General features: G+C 32.6%; 2 protein-coding genes and 1 long non-coding RNA gene across 3 annotated transcripts; 2 read left to right on the top strand and 1 right to left on the bottom strand.

Annotated features, from left to right (window-relative positions):
- Positions 1–615: 615 nt before the first annotated feature.
- Positions 616–7,079, bottom strand: LOC132550354 (NADH dehydrogenase [ubiquinone] 1 alpha subcomplex subunit 7-like). The gene is made up of 5 exons (XM_060214405.1): positions 7,028–7,079; positions 6,428–6,577; positions 2,261–2,310; positions 1,355–1,519; positions 616–802 (listed from the first exon to the last, which is right to left on the bottom strand). Exons 1-5 carry the CDS (start codon positions 7,052–7,054, stop codon positions 694–696), a joined length of 501 nt encoding a protein of 166 aa, XP_060070388.1. The 5' UTR covers positions 7,055–7,079; the 3' UTR covers positions 616–693.
- A 2,612-nt stretch (positions 7,080–9,691) lies between these two features.
- LOC132550356 (uncharacterized) lies at positions 9,692–10,053 on the top strand. Its single transcript, XR_009554216.1, has 2 exons — positions 9,692–9,725; positions 9,995–10,053. It is a non-coding gene; the product is annotated as an uncharacterized LOC132550356 (long non-coding RNA).
- A 6,689-nt stretch (positions 10,054–16,742) lies between these two features.
- On the top strand, positions 16,743–19,291 carry LOC132550316 (uncharacterized). The gene is made up of 5 exons (XM_060214361.1): positions 16,743–16,767; positions 17,418–17,560; positions 17,937–18,174; positions 18,461–18,531; positions 19,022–19,291. Exons 1-5 carry the CDS (start codon positions 16,743–16,745, stop codon positions 19,289–19,291), a joined length of 747 nt encoding a protein of 248 aa, XP_060070344.1.
- Positions 19,292–20,064: the final 773 nt, after the last annotated feature.

A 20,064-nucleotide genomic window follows, 5' to 3' on the forward strand; every position in this document is an offset into this window, starting at 1 on the left:
AGTCTCAAAATTAATCCAGTGGGCACAACTTTTGATCACATTGTTATGAAAGGTGGGCTGGACAGACCACAGATGTAGAAAAATTGAAAAGTCCACCATCTGATGATGGTGGGCTAATGACATCTCCAGATTCTCCTTCTAACTCTCAAATAACAAAGAGATCCTACAAGGATCTTTACACCCAACAATGTCTGGTCTTAACTGAAGTTGGATCTTTTCCTCTTCTATTCTTTCATCCATTCTTGCTCTTAATTAGATATTACCTGTTATGCAATTTTTTCTGATCAGCCTGAGAGTCAAAAGGGCAAAACTTTGGACCAAGAGGAACCAACGTAAAAAAACTCCAGAAAGATCAATCCAGTGTTTGTCACAAAATAGCAATATCAAACTTTCATTGTCAAAATCCAATATGGCTGCCTGTCTTCTTATAGTCAGTCACAAAATCAAGGTGGCACGACTAATGACCAACACCAGAAATTTGAGAGAAAGATCCATCCAATACTTCATAAGAAACAGCAATATAAATTTATTTACAGGCGGACCAGACAGACATATGGTTATTTGAATAACAATAACTGATGATGATGGGCTAGAGATAAATATCAACACATGAAATACATATTAAGAATTTTTATTTACACATGAAATATAATCAAATCAAAATGTCTTGTAAATCTAGATCAACTATCCGTTTCACACCAATTTAGGGTTGAAAGTTTTAGGGGTCATCTCTGCCTGGGGACGGAAGCCTGGAGGAGTAGGTCCAAGTCTTTTCTTTTGAGCTACAGATCCAGTGTCAGAACTGTCAAGTATAAATAACATGTATACTTTCATTCACATGCGCCGGTATAACATAGAAAATATGTACCTACTGACAATATTGATTTCCACAACAATCACTAGATAAGCATGTTGGCATCACAATGAAGATTGAAATGTTGAAGGAACCTCATTTAGAATGAATGTTATATCAAGATGGACAAGCAATTTATTTTGACATCAGGAATAAGAGGATTAAATCTTTCCAATAACACATGCACTGCCTCCCAAAAAACCTTGACAACATTGACAAAATATTTTTAAGTTCATGAGGAAATTAAAAGAGACAATTTTTTCCCAAATACTTCACTTGTAAAGGAGAATTGAAAAAATACTTTCAAAACTATTAACTTCCTTTAAATTCCATTAAATAATAAGGAGGTCAGTGAGGACTTAATTTCCTAAAATGTTCAAACATGATTGTAGGAAGTGTATAATTATCAATTGAAAATTCTTTTTACAAATCAAAATCAATTGGTACCCTCTGACCAATGTCTGAGAATTATACAATTGAAGTTTTGCTGCATGAGCATACCTTGCTTTTTCGGTCTCATTGCCAGCTGCAAGGGTCTGATATTTTGGGGTAGCTGTGTACAAAGCTTCAGCCGGTTCCACCAAACACCGAGCATCCCTCGTGTAGTAATAGTTATCAGAGAGAAGGGCTGATGGACCATCGGGAAGATTTGGAGGTGGCTGCTCTCTGTAACAAACAATTCAGGTCTCATTAGTCTACACCACCTGATATCACTGACCTGAAAATAACGTTCAAATAAAATTCAGTTCTATTTCAAAGTGTACTTATTGATAAACTCTTCAAACAGCACAATTTTTAGGAGAATTATAGTTTGACTGCAAATCTGACAATACATATCATTCCTTCCATACCACCAAGAATTACAGATATATCCTGACACTGGTACTTTATATAGCAACATCAATTGCACATCAAACAATACAAAAATATTAAATCTATTGTATCTTAAATAAACAAAAAACAATGATCACTTCAGTTATGATAAAACATATTGTAATATTTGCATAATTTTAATAGGATTTAACCATACAGCATCATAATCTATATAAAACATATTATTACATTAAACAAGCACAATGTATCAGATCTATAATATACTAATTTAATAACAGTCAACCTTAAAAGCATAAAAATGATCATGTATATTCTCGTTTTGGAAGGGAGTTTATACCATCACTTTGATCAACTAGGGAAAATTGTGAGACAGAGTCTCCCTGTAGTATATGGTGGTTACCTCAGTGAAGGACATGCAGGGTCCTGCCACTAGAGAACAGGACAATGCCTGATCTCATATGCCTGAGGAACACAAACTTTCCCCAGAGTGTGGCTTAAACCACAAACATATGATCTACACCTGAGGTTGACATTCTTCAGAAAATGGAAACATGAGTAATATAATGTACCAACCTAGAGGACTCCGAATTAGGGTATCTGTTTGCATCTTTGTAAATTATATTCTGTAAATAAAAGACATTGAAAAGTATTAATACATAAAAATCCAGAAGATTCTGATTTGCAGTTTCTGCACTGTCCATGGTTTGTCAGTGGATTATTTTATCTTTTGAAAATACAGTGATAAGATTTCCTAGTTTGACTTCTGAAACGATTTTTTTGAATCAGCATAAATAAAAAGAAAGATAATAAAACAACATTGTATAAATATCCATCATAAATTTTGTTTCTCTTCCTAAAACATAACACTTTGTATAAGACATAAGAAATAATACAATAACTGAATTTAAAAACTACCTATAAAAACAATCATACATTTTTTATTGCAGTAATTTCTGGGGTGTTCATGTAAATAACCCATAATTTGTCAAGAAGGCAATTTTGTAGCAGTCCCGGTCATCAAATTTTAATTGAGAATGAAACTGTATGTTAATGGATATTCAGATGGTTTCAGAGATATGTTCATGAAACTATAAACATGTATACATGAATATCCCAACAACATGTAACATGTGTTTTGTGGGGAATGAAAACAGGTGTATCATTGCCTTGCTCTCTTTTCTTGACACTCGTCAACTGAGATTATTGGTAAGGCATATTTCCAAATCACATCTCATACTGGCACTAATGTAATTGAACGGTTTCAAACGTTTGCCAAACAGTAAAGTTGGGCAATGTTAGAAATCACAAAAAAAAAATGCTTTCAAAGCTGCATTACTTATGTAGCCTTGTTGGTACAAATTTGCCAAGAAAAGTGTAAATGCCTAGCTTGCTGCTCTACCTTGCTTGATCTGAAGCATTCAGAATGACAGTTAGATGATGAATTTTTTTTCACTGCTTTAAATCTTTCAAAAATTGAAGAACGCAATTCACTCAGAAAGGGTGGTCAGACATTGGTAACACACTTGCCTTTCACCAAGCTGTCCAAGGTTTGATTCCCTGAGCAGCCATGAAAATATGCAGGGGTTACCTGTCGACCACAAAGGTAGGTTTTCCCTGTGTACTTCAGTAAGACCCACACATTTCCATCCAAGCCAACAAGACTGATTGATCGATAAGATATTAGCTCAAAATTTGTTTCACAATTGTTGTATATCTCAGAAAAGATGTACCTAGACTTTCCTTTACAAAGACAACAACAACTCATGTATGATACCTCCTATAACAGGCAGGAACACTGAAAAACACTCTGGTAGCAGTACACAGTTTCTCGGTGTGGCCATGGGTGATTTTTTTGCTCATTAGATTACCCCATTATAAAGGTTTTAATTAAAAATGAAAAAAAAAATCCTTGCTAAAATTGGTCCTGTCATGTTAAAGTGGACAATGTGGGGTTTCATTTTTTTCAGGATAATATTTTAGCTTTGTGTTGGAGATTACTATTTGGGCAGTCTCGAATCTGTGTCTACGCACCAAAAACTAGCTTTACAGGAAGTGAAATTTTCATAGTGTTTACATGTGGTCATGTTATGAAGAATTTCCGAGTTGGAATTTGCTGAAATGTAAGTACTTTGTTACCACGACAGTGTTGTTGATTGTAAGATAGGTGATTAGAATTAAATTTCTCCTAGAAAGTTGTAGTGTTGGATTGGAATTAGCAGTATTTTTGCATTTTTAGCATTTTTTCAGTAGGTAACCATGACAATCAAATGTCAGAAATCAGAGGAATTTTATTTTTTACACAAATTTCATCTCTCTACTGTTAATGTAATTGTTATACAGTTTATAAATATATATACATGTAATGATGTATTTTTCATAACCAATCTGCTATACCTGTATATCTCAAACATGACAAATAATTTCAGGAAAAATGCAAATTAACTGTTTACTGCTACCTTATAGCACATTAAAAAAAATTAATCTATTTAAAATGTGCTTTACTATGTTTAATTAAGTTTAATCCTTTCCATAATTGCTATAAATACATAAAAAACACACTGAAACTTGTTCATAATGATTTTATTTTAATTTCATCAGGGGTGCATAAAGGGAGGTAATTTGGGTGCTCTTGTGGGTGAGAATTTCAGCTGTTTTCAAAAGGCTTGGTATCAGTTTGAAAACTGTTCTACGGTAGGTAACAGGTATGAAATAAGTCAGTAACAACCTTAGAATGTATTTAGACTGCATTATAGGGCAATTCCAATAGTTTAAGGTGTGGTATCCATGGTAACTAAGAAGGAAAGTATGAGTTTTTGAATTTTGGATAAATTCTCTGTTTTGATGATTTTTACTCAATAATGTGTGTGTATTTCTCATAGATTGGGCATACAATCATGTTAATATTGTCATAAAATTACATTTCCATAGTTACTGCTGTAAAAAAGACTATTTTTCGAACAATATTGCAATGTAATAGGGTTTCTAATATTACACTTGAAGAAGGGTGGGGGGCAGTAAGCATAGGTGTTTGTGATGTCATACACATGACATTTAAGAATATCTTATGTCATATCACTGTTAATTACTTTCGAGAAATGTGTCAGATGCTAATTTGAAGTTTTTGTTGGATTTCTAGCCTTCACTATGACATCACAGTGCATTGGTGAAGCCATCATTAGCAATTGATGACGTCATAGTACTGATGACATCAGCTGTTACCATGACGTCATAACATAAGACTTTATATATGTAGTATCAATTTGCTTTTCAGTTATCTAAATTCACAGAAGCACAAACTACTTGATTCAGTTTCAATTGCAACTTTATTCAAGTAAATTTAAGACTTATTGAGGTTTTAATTTTTCAAATTACCTCCCTTTCTTCCTAATTTGAGAGCAGAATTGGTCAAAACACACCATGCGGGAAAATCCATATTACTCGATAGCTATTCAAGATACACAGTAAAGCGATATATTGTTTTGTTCGTGTGATCATTTTCTAGACACTCAGAGGGATTTTAATGAAATTAAAAAAACTAATTGTGATGTATAAGGTAGCAGTACACAGTTTCTCGGTGTGGCCATGGGTGATTTTTTTGCTCATTAGATTACCCCATTATAAAGGTTTTAATTAAAAATGAAAAAAAAAATCCTTGCTAAAATTGGTCCTGTCATGTTAAAGTGGACAATGTGGGGTTTCATTTTTTTCAGGATAATATTTTAGCTTTGTGTTGGAGATTACTATTTGGGCAGTCTCGAATCTGTGTCTACGCACCAAAAACTAGCTTTACAGGAAGTGAAATTTTCATAGTGTTTACATGTGGTCATGTTATGAAGAATTTCCGAGTTGGAATTTGCTGAAATGTAAGTACTTTGTTACCACGACAGTGTTGTTGATTGTAAGATAGGTGATTAGAATTAAATTTCTCCTAGAAAGTTGTAGTGTTGGATTGGAATTAGCAGTATTTTTGCATTTTTAGCATTTTTTCAGTAGGTAACCATGACAATCAAATGTCAGATATCAGAGGAATTTTATTTTTTACACAAATTTCATCTCTCTACTGTTAATGTAATTGTTATACAGTTTATAAATATATATACATGTAATGATGTATTTTTCATAACCAATCTGCTATACCTGTATATCTCAAACATGACAAATAATTTCAGGAAAAATGCAAATTAACTGTTTACTGCTACCTCTGCCATTAATGGAGTTTGAACTAGTGACCTTTCGGTCTCAAGTTACCACTTGCCTAAAGGGAAATTTCCACGATTTTTACAAGCCAATACTAGTAAGGTTATCTATACCCTCAACTTCTACATAATTAAATGGGTATCATTATCTTGATAATCAATATATATATGTGACCTGTAATTAGTGTATAGTCTAGCCATATTCTGTAGTTTTATGTTATTATATTCCGGGTTCGATTTTTTTATCTATCGGTATAATGAAAGGATTTGGAATTCCAGTGCATCTTCTCAAATCCTGTCGTTCAGAAAATAAAAATAATGACCTCTGCTCATAAATGTCAAATTTTATAGCTGATAATGACTTTAATTTATGGCTGTATAATTCAGTCAATGACAGCGATTTGACAACTGTCATTGTTTAGCTAAATCAGTCATGTTTGACTTGTAGAGAATTTCAACCTGCAGTAGAAAAGATTTTGACCCGAGTGCAAATGAGATGCAAGCTATAACATTGGTAACAACATTATATTACGTCTATTCATACCCTTGTTAATGTGGTTCTAATCCAACCAATAATGCTAGACGGTGTCCTGTTGACAGTATCAACTGCCATCTTCTTTACTGCACTCATGCTGACAGCTTTTTTTCTTAACGCCCTGCCAAACAATCCCTCCTTTGCTCCACCAAAGACGAACTGTCAAGCGTCACCGTAAGACTGACTTATTTGTACATCTAAACGTGAAAACGAGTACATCCGGAAAATTTACCGTCAACCATAATTTTTGCGATAGAACATTTTAATAGCCATGATAAAAACAATAGATAAATATAAAAAAAAAACAAACAAGTGTTAAAAAATCATTTAAATATGAAAAAGAAACCAAGATCAACTGAAGGGCCAGGTATTAATATCATTAACGAACGCTGTGATATCCGTCCGGAATCCGTTTTCTTTCTTTTCAATTGCGCCTCCATCATGGACAAATTACAGCCAGTCAAGTTAGCAAAAGTATGCATTTCTATCAATGTTTAGCTCAAGTTATAGTTCTTAAAGTGATTAAATTGTATTCATAAGATGTTTCTTAAGAAGGATCACTAATCCAGAATAAAAATAGGCCTGCCAATTTAGATTTACAGGACATACTTTGTAGCACGTGGCTTCTCTCTGCATGTCATCGCCATTTTGTGATTTTCCAGTATTCTGCAAGGAATGAATATCTCATAAAACGTGTGATTTTTTTATTTTTATGTTGATAATGACGGTAGCTTTACAATAATGTTCATATGATTACAGAAAATATGAAATGCCTGGAAATGGATTGAATTACAATTAAGAGAATTTCCTCTGTAAAGGGAAACAACTCGCACACAATATAGGCCAAACACGAGCATTATGAAATATAGGTGTTCGTATCACGTCATACTCAATTTTAAACTATGGTCGTGTAGAGGATTTCTAGCTGTCTGTTTACTACATTTTCTAACATCCTTATAGGGGATGATTGTGCAATGGTTAAACTGGTTTGTAATTTCTTGCCTAGGAGATTTGGTACTGTAGATCCCGAGTTTAAGGCACAAATAAACCTTTTTTTTTCGAAAATCAAATAATATCTAAATTTATGAAAGCATAAGTTGCTGTATAATCAAGTGAGAAATAGCACTTATTCAACAATATTACTGGTACATAGTGATTTGTTGTAGTTTAAACTGAAGTATTTATTACCAATGCATGGTATTGTCTCTGAATGTGTCATGTACATCTTATTTTAGACAAAGGAAGGAGTATAAAAATAGGATGATAAAAGTTACACAATAAATCTTGTTTAAGAGGTGTTTTATATGTTGGCAAATCATGAAAAAATGATAAAAAATATGAACAAGTTATTAGAATAATGTTTCGAGAGACCATTTCCCTATCGTTCTGTATTTAGAACAACTTTTTACTAGCATTGTTCACATATTATTTCCATTAATCCAGCAATGTTCAAATTTATTAAAAGGGTTACTGGTACAGATTCTAACAAAAGTGGCACTGATTTTTTTTAGAACATATTACACGTATGTCATATACTTTTTATTCTTTCATGAAGTTATTGATAATGGTATTCAAATTGTGTCATGGTGATAATGGCCTTGATAAATGCACCTCCTAATCTGTAATATAACACTTAAACTTGTTTCAGCCAATTCTAATTTGCAGATGTCAACCTCTAGATTTAGAAAAATTCTAAACTTTTGGCCCTTAACTTAATTGTCTAGTTGTTGAAACATTTTTGATTCGTTACTTATTCTGAATGATAGTAATAATATCCATCCTTTTTTTGTAGTGATTAATTTGTATTCACTCATAGTTTTGTGTCTTCTCTACAATCTTTCGTTAAAAAATATTGATGATGAAATATTCATTTTTTAAACATTTTTATACATAGTGAATTCTTTTATTACAGGTTACCAAGGTGCTTGGACGCACAGGATCACAGGGACAATGTACACAGGTAAATGTGGGATTTAATTGACTCTATTGGTAATTTTAGTGGTAATGATAATGTTGATCTTTCTAAATGTCAAATCCAAATGAAAGATATTACAAAACATTAACCTTTTCTTAACAATCAAGGTCTATGTCATCAGGGGAAAAAAACAGTATCAACATCCAAATCATTAAAATTTTGACGAAGAAAACATGTACCAGGTGCTCAGATAAAAAAATGTATAAATTGTGTTACTAACATTTACTAACAAGCTTTATCACATTAAAGTATAGTTACATACAAGAAAAAAATGTTCTAGAAAAAATTCTAAAATGGGTAGAATGATATTATATCGCATAATCACATTTTTCGCAAATAAGTATAACGAAGAATTTGTGCATCCATGATATTTGTTATATTGTAATTGGGAACACACATATACAGAATTTTCAATTGGCACAAATCATATTCTAGTGCAATTCATTCATTGAGAAACACACTTAAAGGAATACTCCTCCTAAAATTTGTATGTGTACAATAAGTGGATTCTTGACGCAATAGGTTCAAATTAATTTCTGAATTCAGTCATCTGATAATCAGTCAAATTACTGCTGTTGTTGTCCTCAGTAGGGAAGCAGAGTCAAGGTTAGCAGTGTGACAGAGGTCATTATCTATTCAGTGCCTTCACTGGGATTCAACCCAAGACCTTTTGTTTACAGTCTTCCAATCAACAGATTGGTCTTAATAGAAGTTCTCTTTAGCTGAGCAGTGTATTGCATCTAGTATTTTACCAGGGTTTTGCTATTGCTTATGTGTAATGTCCACATCAGCATTATGATTTAGAAGTTGGTGTTAAGTTTAGCTTCTGAGAAACTTCAGTATTAGTATTAGTATGGACAGATTTTATCATAGAATTTGTTGTTGAATGATAGGTTGAATGTAGTGGGTGCTATGAGACTCATAATTGCACATATTTCTTGATATCTTCTTGTTTGCCATATTTCACTATTTCAGCAAACTGTAAATTCCAGATTATTCAAAAAATATACCATACATAATAGTTACCTCAGTACATGTACCAAAAATCTCACAAAATTCACATCCTTCATAGTTAGCCAATAATATGTGATTCTTTAAATTACTGTCTAAAATTGTCTTATTAAAAACTGAATGTATGAAATCTGATTATGATGTATTATCAGTTGGATAATGATTTTGATGCAGGTGCGTGTGGAATTTCTAGATGACAGTAACCGTTCCATCATCAGGAACGTGAAAGGCCCAGTGCGTGAGGGAGACATCCTGACACTGCTAGAGTCCGAGAGAGAGGCTAGAAGATTACGCTAAGTCAACTTTTAATAAATGACTTAGGTAAGATATTTAATAAAATGTCATTTCAGAATGGAAAATGTTATTCAATTTACACTGCATATCCATTCGATATACAGAAGAGATGAAAAATCAAGCATTTGCTAATTTTTACGTCTTTAAACTTTTTCCAAAGCATGGTATGTCGATACTCTCTAAATACCTCAACAAATGAACACACATGGATTTATTGCTTATGGATAACTGTGTGTTATTTTTTCAATTTTGACATCTGCCAAATGTAGTAACTATGTATTTTTTTTTATTTTCAGGGACCTGGAAGAAATAGGGAGATAACAAGAAAACTTGAATAAAACCCTTTCCTTCCAAATATTTGTCTTGAAGCTTCATTTGTCTGTATTGCTTGTGCAGTTTTAGTTCCTAATCATAAACTTCACTATTAAATTATCACCATGACAAATATTTTCAATGGTATGAATTTCCATCTACATTTATTCATGTAATACTCAATATGCTTGTTCCTATACATTATAGTATCTTCTATTTCACAAGTACTTATGATTCAGGCCCAATTATTGAAAACATCTGTCAAATACTTGATACTGAATAATAATGGATCTGATGTCTAATTATTATTCATATCTGGTCATTGTGCTTTGGAACTACTGCTGACAAATCAATTCCTGTATATAACATGTCTTAAAACTACTACTACCTGTATATAACACGAAAACACTACTACTACCTGTATATAACACGAAAACTACTACTACCTGTATATATTCTGTTGTTTGAAAACTACTACTACCTGTATGAAAACTACTACTACCTGTATATAACATGAAAACTACTACTACCTGTATATAACACGAAACCTCTACTACTACCTGTATATAACATGAAAACTACTACTACCTGTATATAACACGAAACCTCTACTACTACCTGTATATAACATGAAAACTACTACTACCTGTATATAACACGAAACCTCTACTACTACCTGTATATAACACTAAAACTGCTACTACCTGTATATAACACGAAAACTACTACTACCTGTAAAAACTCTACTTCTTCCTGTATATAACACGATAACTCTACTACTACCTGTATATAACACGAAAACTACTACTACCTGTATATAACACGAAAACTACTACTACCTGTATAAAAACTCTGCTACTACCTGTATATAACACGAAACCTCTACTACTACCTGTATATAACACGAAAACTACTACTACCTGTATATAACACGAAAACACTACTACTACCTGTATATAACACACTACTACTACCTGTATATAACACGAAAACTACTACTACCTGTATATAACACGAAAACTACTACCTGTATATAACATGAAAACTACTACTACCTGTATAAAAACTCTACTACTACCTGTATATAACATGAAAACTACTACTACCTGTATATAACACGAAAACTACTACTACCTGTATATAACACGAAAACTACTACTACCTGTATATAACACGAAAACTACTACTACCTGTATATAACACGAAAACTACTACTACCTGTATATAACACGAAAACTACTACACGAAAACTACTACTACCTGTATATAACACGAAAACTACTACTACCTGTATATAACACGAAAACTACTACTACCTGTATATAATACGAAAACTACTACTACCTGTATATAACATGAAAACTAACATGAAAACTACTACTACCTGTATATAACACGAAAACTACTACTACCTGTATATAACACGAAAACACTACTACTACCTGTATATAACATGAAAACTACTACTACCTGTATATAACACGAAAACACTACTACTACCTGTATATAACACGAAAACTACTACTACCTGTATATATATCCAAAACTCTTACTGTACCTGTTTAGTTTTCTAATACTATCACTACCTGTATATAACATGAAAACTACTACTACCTGTATAAAAACTCTACTACTACCTGTATATAACATGAAAACTACTACTACCTGTATATAACACGAAAACTACTACTACCTGTATATAACACGAAAACTACTACTACCTGTATATAACACGAAAACTACTACTACCTGTATATAACATGAAAACTACTACTACCTGTATATAACACGAAAACTACTACTACCTGTATATAACACGAAACCTCTACTACTACCTGTATATAACATGAAAACTACTACTACCTGTATATAACACGAAAACTACTACTACCTGTATATAACACGAAACCTCTACTACTACCTGTATATAACACGAAAACTACTACTACCTGTATATAACACGAAAACTACTACTACCTGTATATAACATGAAAACTACTACTACCTGTATATAACATGAAAACTACTACTACCTGTATATAACATGAAAACTACTACTACCTGTATATAACACGAAAACTACTACTACCTGTATATAACACGAAAACTACTACTACCTGTATATAACACGAAAACTACTACTACCTGTATATACCTGTATATAACACTAATAACTACTACTACCGTGTATATAACACGAAAACTACTACTACCTGTATATAACACGAAAACTACTACTACCTGTATATAACACGAAAATTACTACTACCTGTATATAACACGAAAACTACTACTACCTGTATATAACACGAAAACTACTACTACCTGTATATAACACGAAACCTCTACTACTACCTGTATATAACGCGAAACCTCTACTACTACCTGTATATAACACTAAAACTACTACTACCTGTATATAACACGAAAACACTACTACTACCTGTATATAACACTAAAACTACTACTACCTGTATATAACACGAAAACTACTACTACCTGTATATAACACGAAAACTACTACTACCTGTATATAACACGAAACCTCTACTACTACCTGTATATAACATGAAAACTACTACTATCTGTATATAACACGAAACCTCTACTACTACCTGTATATAACACGAAAACTACTACTACCTGTATATAACACGAAAACTACTACTACCTGTATAAAAACTCTACTACTACCTGTATATAACATGAAAACTACTACTACCTGTATATAACACGAAACCTCTACTACTACCTGTATATAACACGAAAACTACTACTACCTGTATACTACCTGTATATAATAACTACCTGTATATAAACTACTACCTGTATATATATACTACCTGTATATAACACGATACATATACTACTACATGTATATAAAATGAACACTACTACTATCTGTATATAACACGAAACCTCTTCTACTACCTGTATATAACACGAAAACTACTATCTGTATAAAAACTACTACTACCTGTATATAACATGAAAACTACTACTACCTGTATATAACACGAAAACTACTACTACCTGTATATAACACGAAAACTACTACTACCTGTATATAACACGAAAACTACTACTACCTGTATATAACATGAAAACTACTACTACCTGTATATAACACGTATATAAAAACTACTACCTGTATATACTACTACTACCTGTATATAACACGAAAACTACTACTACCTGTATAAAAACTCTACTACTACCTGTATATAACACGAAAACTACTACTACCTGTATATAACATGAAAACTACTACTACCTGTATATAACACGAAAACTACTACTACCTGTATATAACACGAAAACTACTACTACCTGTATATAACACGAAAACTACTACTACCTGTATATAACACGAAAACTACTACTACCTGTATATAACACGAAAACTGCTACTACCTGTATATATATACTACTACCTGTATATAACACGAAAACTACTACTACCTGTATATAACACGAAAACTACTACTACCTGTATATATATAACACCTGTATAAAACTACTACTACCTGTATATAACACGAAACCTCTACTACTACCTGTATATAACACGAAAACTATTACTACCTGTATATAACACGAAAACTACTACTACCTGTATATAACACGAAAACACTACTACTACCTGTATATAACATGAAAACTACTACTACCTGTATATAACATGAAAACTACTACTACCTGTATATAACACGAAAACTACTACTACCTGTATATAACACGAAAACTACTACTACCTGTATATAACACGAAAACTACTACTACCTGTATATAACACGAAAACTACTACTACCTGTATATAACACGAAACCTCTACTACTACCTGTATATAACATGAAAACTACTACTACCTGTATATAACATGAAAACTACTACTACCTGTATATAACACGAAAACTACTACTACCTGTATATAACGGTGAAAACTACTACTACCTGTATATAACATCAAGTCCTCCCAGAGGTTTTGATGTAGACTCTTGAAACGTTGTAGGATGTTTATATATATGTTGAAGATGTGCACCTAATATGGGTTCATTTTTTTAACATTTCCGAATAAAAAAATGGCTTAAACTTCTTTCTTTAAATGCCCAAATCATAAAATACAACCAAACTTTCTCTCTTATAACAAATGTTCTACATACTCAACAAATGAAACACCCTTAACTGTCTTATAAATACCATATAACGTTGCACTCATCCCACAACCCGGCCAATGTCGGCTTTGCCCCATTTTTTAAAACAATGTAGAGGCTGTCTTATTTGGAGACACCTTGCACATCAAGACTTGTATTGACTGTCAAAGACTTCAGAAAACTTTTGCAGACTTAATGAAAACTATCAAAGGTTTGTACACCTTGTACAGATTATCAACGATTTAGAGACCTTGTACCGACTACCTGTGATTTTTAAAGACAACGCACAGACTATCAAACAATTGAAGACTTTGTGCCAGCTGTCGTAGATTTGTTAAGAAAATAACGTTGTACAGACAAAGATTTGTGGGCCTTGTGCCATCTATCGAATATTTGTGGACGATAATATTGTACAGACATAAAGATTTGTGGACATCGTGCTAGCTATCAGGCATGAAGATTTGAGAACCTTGTGCCAATTATCAGACAAAGATTTGGGGGATCTTATGCCAACCATCAGAGATTTGTTGACAGTTACTTGGTACAGACAGCAAATATTTGGGAACCTTGTGCCGACTATCAGACATAAAGATTTGGGGGATCTTGTGCCAACTGTCTGAGATTTGTTGACAGTAAGTTTGTACAGATAGCAAGTATTTGGGAACCTTGTGTCGACTGTCCGAGATTTGTTGATAGTAACTTTGTATAGGTAGCAAGTATTTGGGAACCTTGTGTCGACTGTCCGAGATTTGTTGATAGTAACTTTGTACAGATAGCAAGTATTTGGGAACCTTGTGCCGACTATAAGAGATTTGTTGACAGTAAGTTTGTACAGACGGGAAATATTTGGGAACCTTGTACCGACTATCACAGATTTGTTGACAGTAACTTTGTACAGGTAGCAAGTACTTGGGAACCTTGTGCCGACTATAAGAGATCTGTTGACAGTAAGTTTGTTGGTCCTTGGGAAATTCACACATATAGTATATATTAATCATTCAAAATAAGTAATTCACACAAATGACAAACTATTTTTCCATCGTTAAAATCACGAAGGAAAACAAATTACCAGGAAGTAAAATTCCATAAATGATAATAACATAAGGTAAACAGAACAGGTAATACATGGGAAATTTACAGGGGTGAAGAATGTAAACAGAGACAGAGTTAGCTATGTAAGTGTTGATTATCGTCATGAAGAAATGGAAAATGTATCAAATTGTTTTAATTGAAGGAGGATAGAAGTACAGTACTGGTATATACATCCTTTATTTAATTGATATCAGCTATTACGTGTTGTGTACACTATTTTCATAATGGGATTTCCATTACATACTGGTAATTTCCATACTTGTAGGGGATTATTTTAAAAAATCATACCTACCGTAAAATTGTAAAAAAAAAAAATTCGGACAAATAATTGTTCACAAACAGGTCAACTGGTCTAGTCAGTATCCGGGTTCCTCAAGAAAACCAGATTGACAGACGTGTCTGTAGAGTTGTAGTCTGCTGTATATTTCTTAATAAACAGTTCCATGTACTAAGTTGTTTTTTGCGATACACATGTAGGGTAGTAATTTTCTCAGGTAAAGGTTGACTAAGAATCAGTTATGACCAAAACAGACAGTAGGTGTATACAATATGATTTTAGGACCAGATAGTGGGTGTATATAATATGATTTCCGACTCGATCCGTAGGTTAGGTGTTTTCGGTATTTTAGACATAAGATTATTTTCGTGTGTATTATGGCCCGTACAGGCGTTTCCAGGTAAAGGCGAGGATACATGTGCTGGGCGGTTTCGTGACATCATCACGGGTGGTACACGGGTATGGAGTAATTCGAGGTCTCGGTGTACAGGGTGTATGTTATGGGTTAGCTAAGTTTTAGTTGCAAATTTCGTAAAGGTACAACTGATAAATATTTCAAATAATTTTTTTTCTAGAAGCGGTCGCGTGATTTATATTTGATATTTGAGGCTTGTTTAAACGATATTTATTTTCATGTAGCCTTGTACCTGGAGTGTGATTTAATGCGGTTATAGTATTCACATGCGATCTATATTAATATTTGCTTCTTATTTCGATATGAAGTGGTACTTATTCCATTTCTGTGTTTGGGTCGTTTTTTTTTATTAGATAATTATCGTTTTATATTCGGACGAACAAAGTGAGGGAGAATATAAAATAAGTTTATCTTGTGTCCCCCCATGGTATTGATCTGTAGTCAGGTGATCATATTAATCATCAATGTTGATCCTACATAAATTGGTTCTGATCCAAGTCACTTATACACCAGTGAATAAACCACGTGATCATATCATTATCATGCGTACGTAATGTATATTCAGATAAATGAGTAATAAGTTTTTCGTGACGTGTACATTAAATTTAACTTCATAATGTCCCGCCGGAAATTGCAGTTTGTATGAAATCATTTGAGTGGAGAAAGGAACAGCCCTATTGAAATTTCTATAAATAGACTGGTATTTACTCGTCATTCAAGAATATAAAACACACTCCCATGACATGTATAACGCATACAACTGCTTATTACTGACCCGAATTTATTACCACAAAATGCCCGAATTCACAAGTGGTAATGGTAAGCTTATTTTTCAATAAGATATTTTACATTTTTTTGAAATGTTAGAATATATATCTTTTTTTTTCAATGCTTTAAATATCATTCTGAAATGATTGTTCTGGTCAATATATTTACTTGTTTAAGAAGGGATTTGATATATATATATATATATATATATATATATATATACTATTGTTAATGTTATAATAAAATTTTGTTTTCATAATGTTCTGAAAATATAAAACAAAATGTTATAAAACATTATTTATGTAGAAACGCACATAGGCCGTATTGGATTTGATGTGAACAGAAAATCTCCTGAATGTCAACAAAGACCTTAGATCAAACAATACCTACTTTCATTTCTAGTCTAATGTGATATTGGTTCTATTTCTTTCCAAAATATATCGGATGGATACTTCTGGATATAGTAAGAATAACTTTTAATTATTCATTTTTTACCCCGAAAATACTTAACATGAGTCAAATATTTTTTAAAATTTTCATTCAATGATGGCAGATTTTTTTATGACAAAAACCTGCATTGTTGGCAATGGTTTTCCTGACTCTTCCATGCATGTCATTCTAATTGGTTTTATTTCCAATAGCACATATGGTGGTAAATGTCTAAATTATTGGTATAATTAGTCTATAAATCTTCTCTCTAGAGGAAGCCTCGCCTCGACAGTGTATCAACTACTTGTTACTAAGGACTGATGTGAAGTACTGGAGAAGAGGTTTAGTGGAGATGTTACGAAGTCAAACCAAGGGAGATAACCAAGAGCAATTAATAACTTTCCTGATTTCGAACGTATGTGTTTTAAAACCACTTTGAATTTGGTATAATATTTGTCTTTGACCTTTTCCTTTGCCACTATTCAAGTATAGACTTGATTACATTATTTAGATGCTCTTACAGAGATACCGCGAAGGTATGCACACTACTCCGATGTTTTAGACTAACAATCAATATGGCTGATATAATTTAAGGATTTTCACTTTATTTGATAGAACTTTATTCATGGGATGATAATCATTCTTTCTAAACAATATAATACTTTTAATTAAGGTTAACCAGTAACATGTAGTGTCCAGATGTTAATCAGTTTTTTTTTTCATATATTTTCTATACCAGACGTATTTTTGCGCGTTCAAATCGAATAAGAAATCTGTATTTTTTATTTCAGGTAACGAATGCTATCTCCGCAAGGAAAATTGGAACGAAGACCTTAGTTAGAATTAACTATCAGGAAGTACCTGATGACCTCGATCTTGTAAACTGGAGAAGAATCATGATTGGTCTGAACCTTGTACTGGAAGAACCGGATACCAATCGTAACCTCCGTTCGATTGGTGTAAGCGTGACAAACAGTACGGAAGTACTCAGTCTTCAAGGATTTATCGAAGTATTGAATTTCGTTAAAAGTAAGCATTACTACCGTTTTACATGTTTTGTGTAACGGATCTCGTATATAAAGTAAAATAAGCAAAGGGTGCATCTATATCAAGTAAAAGAAAATATGAGTTGCGAGCGAAGGTTGACTTGAATTTCAAAGAAAACAACCAAAGACTTTTGTATGCACTCTACTGCATTTCTAGCGAAGTTCGTTTCCGAGTGACTTCTTTCTTTTGAAATAGAATCAATAAACTTCACCGCTTTGTATTAATCTTTTATTTCATTACATGTTGAAATTTTTTGAATGTGTTTCAGTGTTATCCTGGAACATAGTGGAATTCCTTGCCAGTGTTGGTAAACATGACGCATCTACACTGTATGAAACGGTAAGATAATTCGCACATAATAACAAACATATAAGTATATGATCAATGAACACTTTCAACGCATTGTATTACGAACCGATAAGAGCTCTTCTGTTTATATTAAAATATTTATGTTTCCGGTGTGTATTCTGTAATTGGCCTTGCCAATAAAACAGATCTTCACGTCTGACAACATTTCCCGCCAAATCGAAATCAGCTGCATTACTATTCCAGCAGTTGTCGGACTGTTTCGTCACAGCGTATATTAAAAAAAACAAAACGGTCAGATAGAAAATAAAAGAAACACTTAAAGTTATGTAAAAAAAAAATGCACGCCACTAAACAGAAAAAAAGAAATTTCATTTCTCAATAAAAAAGGAAACAAATTTATAAAAACTTTCGTATAAGGAAAAAAAATGACTGGACAGATCTATGTGATATCAGTGTTCTCAAGTATTTAACAATTAATATAATATTTTATGAAATTAGAAAAGTATTTTATCTATTTCAGCTGACCGACACCGTGAATGGATTTCCCATACCGGCTTGGTATTATAAAGCACTAACGAAATTGTATGAATGCCATATGTCTGAAATGAGGAGTTTAGGGTTTTATAGAAGATCATTAGGAGAGCTTATCACATGGACACAACCACAACGAGGCTCTATGCAAGCGGTAATAGGGGTTATACAAGGCCTGTGCAAACCTCTGTCTGGTGTGCAAGAAAGTAGTAGTTCAAGTTCAAGTTCTTTATTTCACCAAAAGTCTTACGACTTATAGGTACAAGCTATTCATATACAGTATACTGTGAAATAGGATATGTTTTCGTCCTGGTTGTAATGGCTGCTCGAACCTGGCGATGATGTGCGATATATTAACATGTTCCTCACCCGGGTGCATTCTGATATAATTCATACGTAGACTTTCGGCTTGTGACTCAGTTTCCAGTTATAACATTGCACAGGAAACTCCTGATTTATTCAAGGATGCAATACAATTAGGAATTATATTTCAATTCTATTTCAAGATATTTTGTTTTTTTTAAATCTATTTACAAATCTCCGTTCATATGCTGATATTTATATAAGTTTATACGTGTATATTAAGGGATAAGTGCAATATTTCCCTTTGATTTATTTTTATGTAAAGTGATGACATTTTAGCTGAAGTATTGAAATAACTGTAGTCCTACAACGAACATCGACATTAGTTTGTAACGTCTTGTTATATTCTTATTCACGTGTTACATGTACCGCCGACTTGATGAGAGATAACTCGCACGTATAAAAGGTGTTTCATATATTTATTTATCTAGAGTAAGAATTACTGTTAATGAATGTGTATTTTAGAGGTGTTTTGTATTTCTGTAAAGATGTCATATTTAATATTGTGTATATACATCATTGCTTCAATTTGATATTTATATACATTGTAGGTACATGTATATCAATGTATATGAGAATGATATTTGAAAAAAAAACTATTTGATAGAGCAAAGTTTTTTTTTATCATAATTTCATTAATTATTTCAAGGTTGGATTCCCGAGCATTTC

This window comes from Ylistrum balloti, unplaced genomic scaffold, assembly GCF_031769215.1.
Source record: "Ylistrum balloti isolate Yb309-2 unplaced genomic scaffold, AGI_CSIRO_Ybal_v1 Utg370120, whole genome shotgun sequence".
Taxonomy (NCBI): Eukaryota; Metazoa; Mollusca; class Bivalvia; order Pectinida; family Pectinidae; genus Ylistrum; species Ylistrum balloti.

Bases quoted from the DNA above. Each gene is read 5' to 3' on its own strand.
- LOC132550354 (XM_060214405.1), bottom strand. From the start codon at position 7,054: ATGCAGAGAGAAGCCACGTGCTACAAA. The intron at 2,311-6,427 runs GTATGAATAGAC...TTTTATTTACAG, and splicing joins TTAGAACCACATTAACAAGG to AATATAATTTACAAAGATGC. The intron at 1,520-2,260 runs GTTGGTACATTA...TGTTTGTTACAG, and splicing joins CCTAATTCGGAGTCCTCTAG to AGAGCAGCCACCTCCAAATC.
- LOC132550316 (XM_060214361.1), top strand. From the start codon at position 16,743: ATGCCCGAATTCACAAGTGGTAATG. The intron at 16,768-17,417 runs GTAAGCTTATTT...TCTTCTCTCTAG, and splicing joins CGAATTCACAAGTGGTAATG to AGGAAGCCTCGCCTCGACAG. The intron at 18,532-19,021 runs GTAAGATAATTC...TATCTATTTCAG, and splicing joins CATCTACACTGTATGAAACG to CTGACCGACACCGTGAATGG.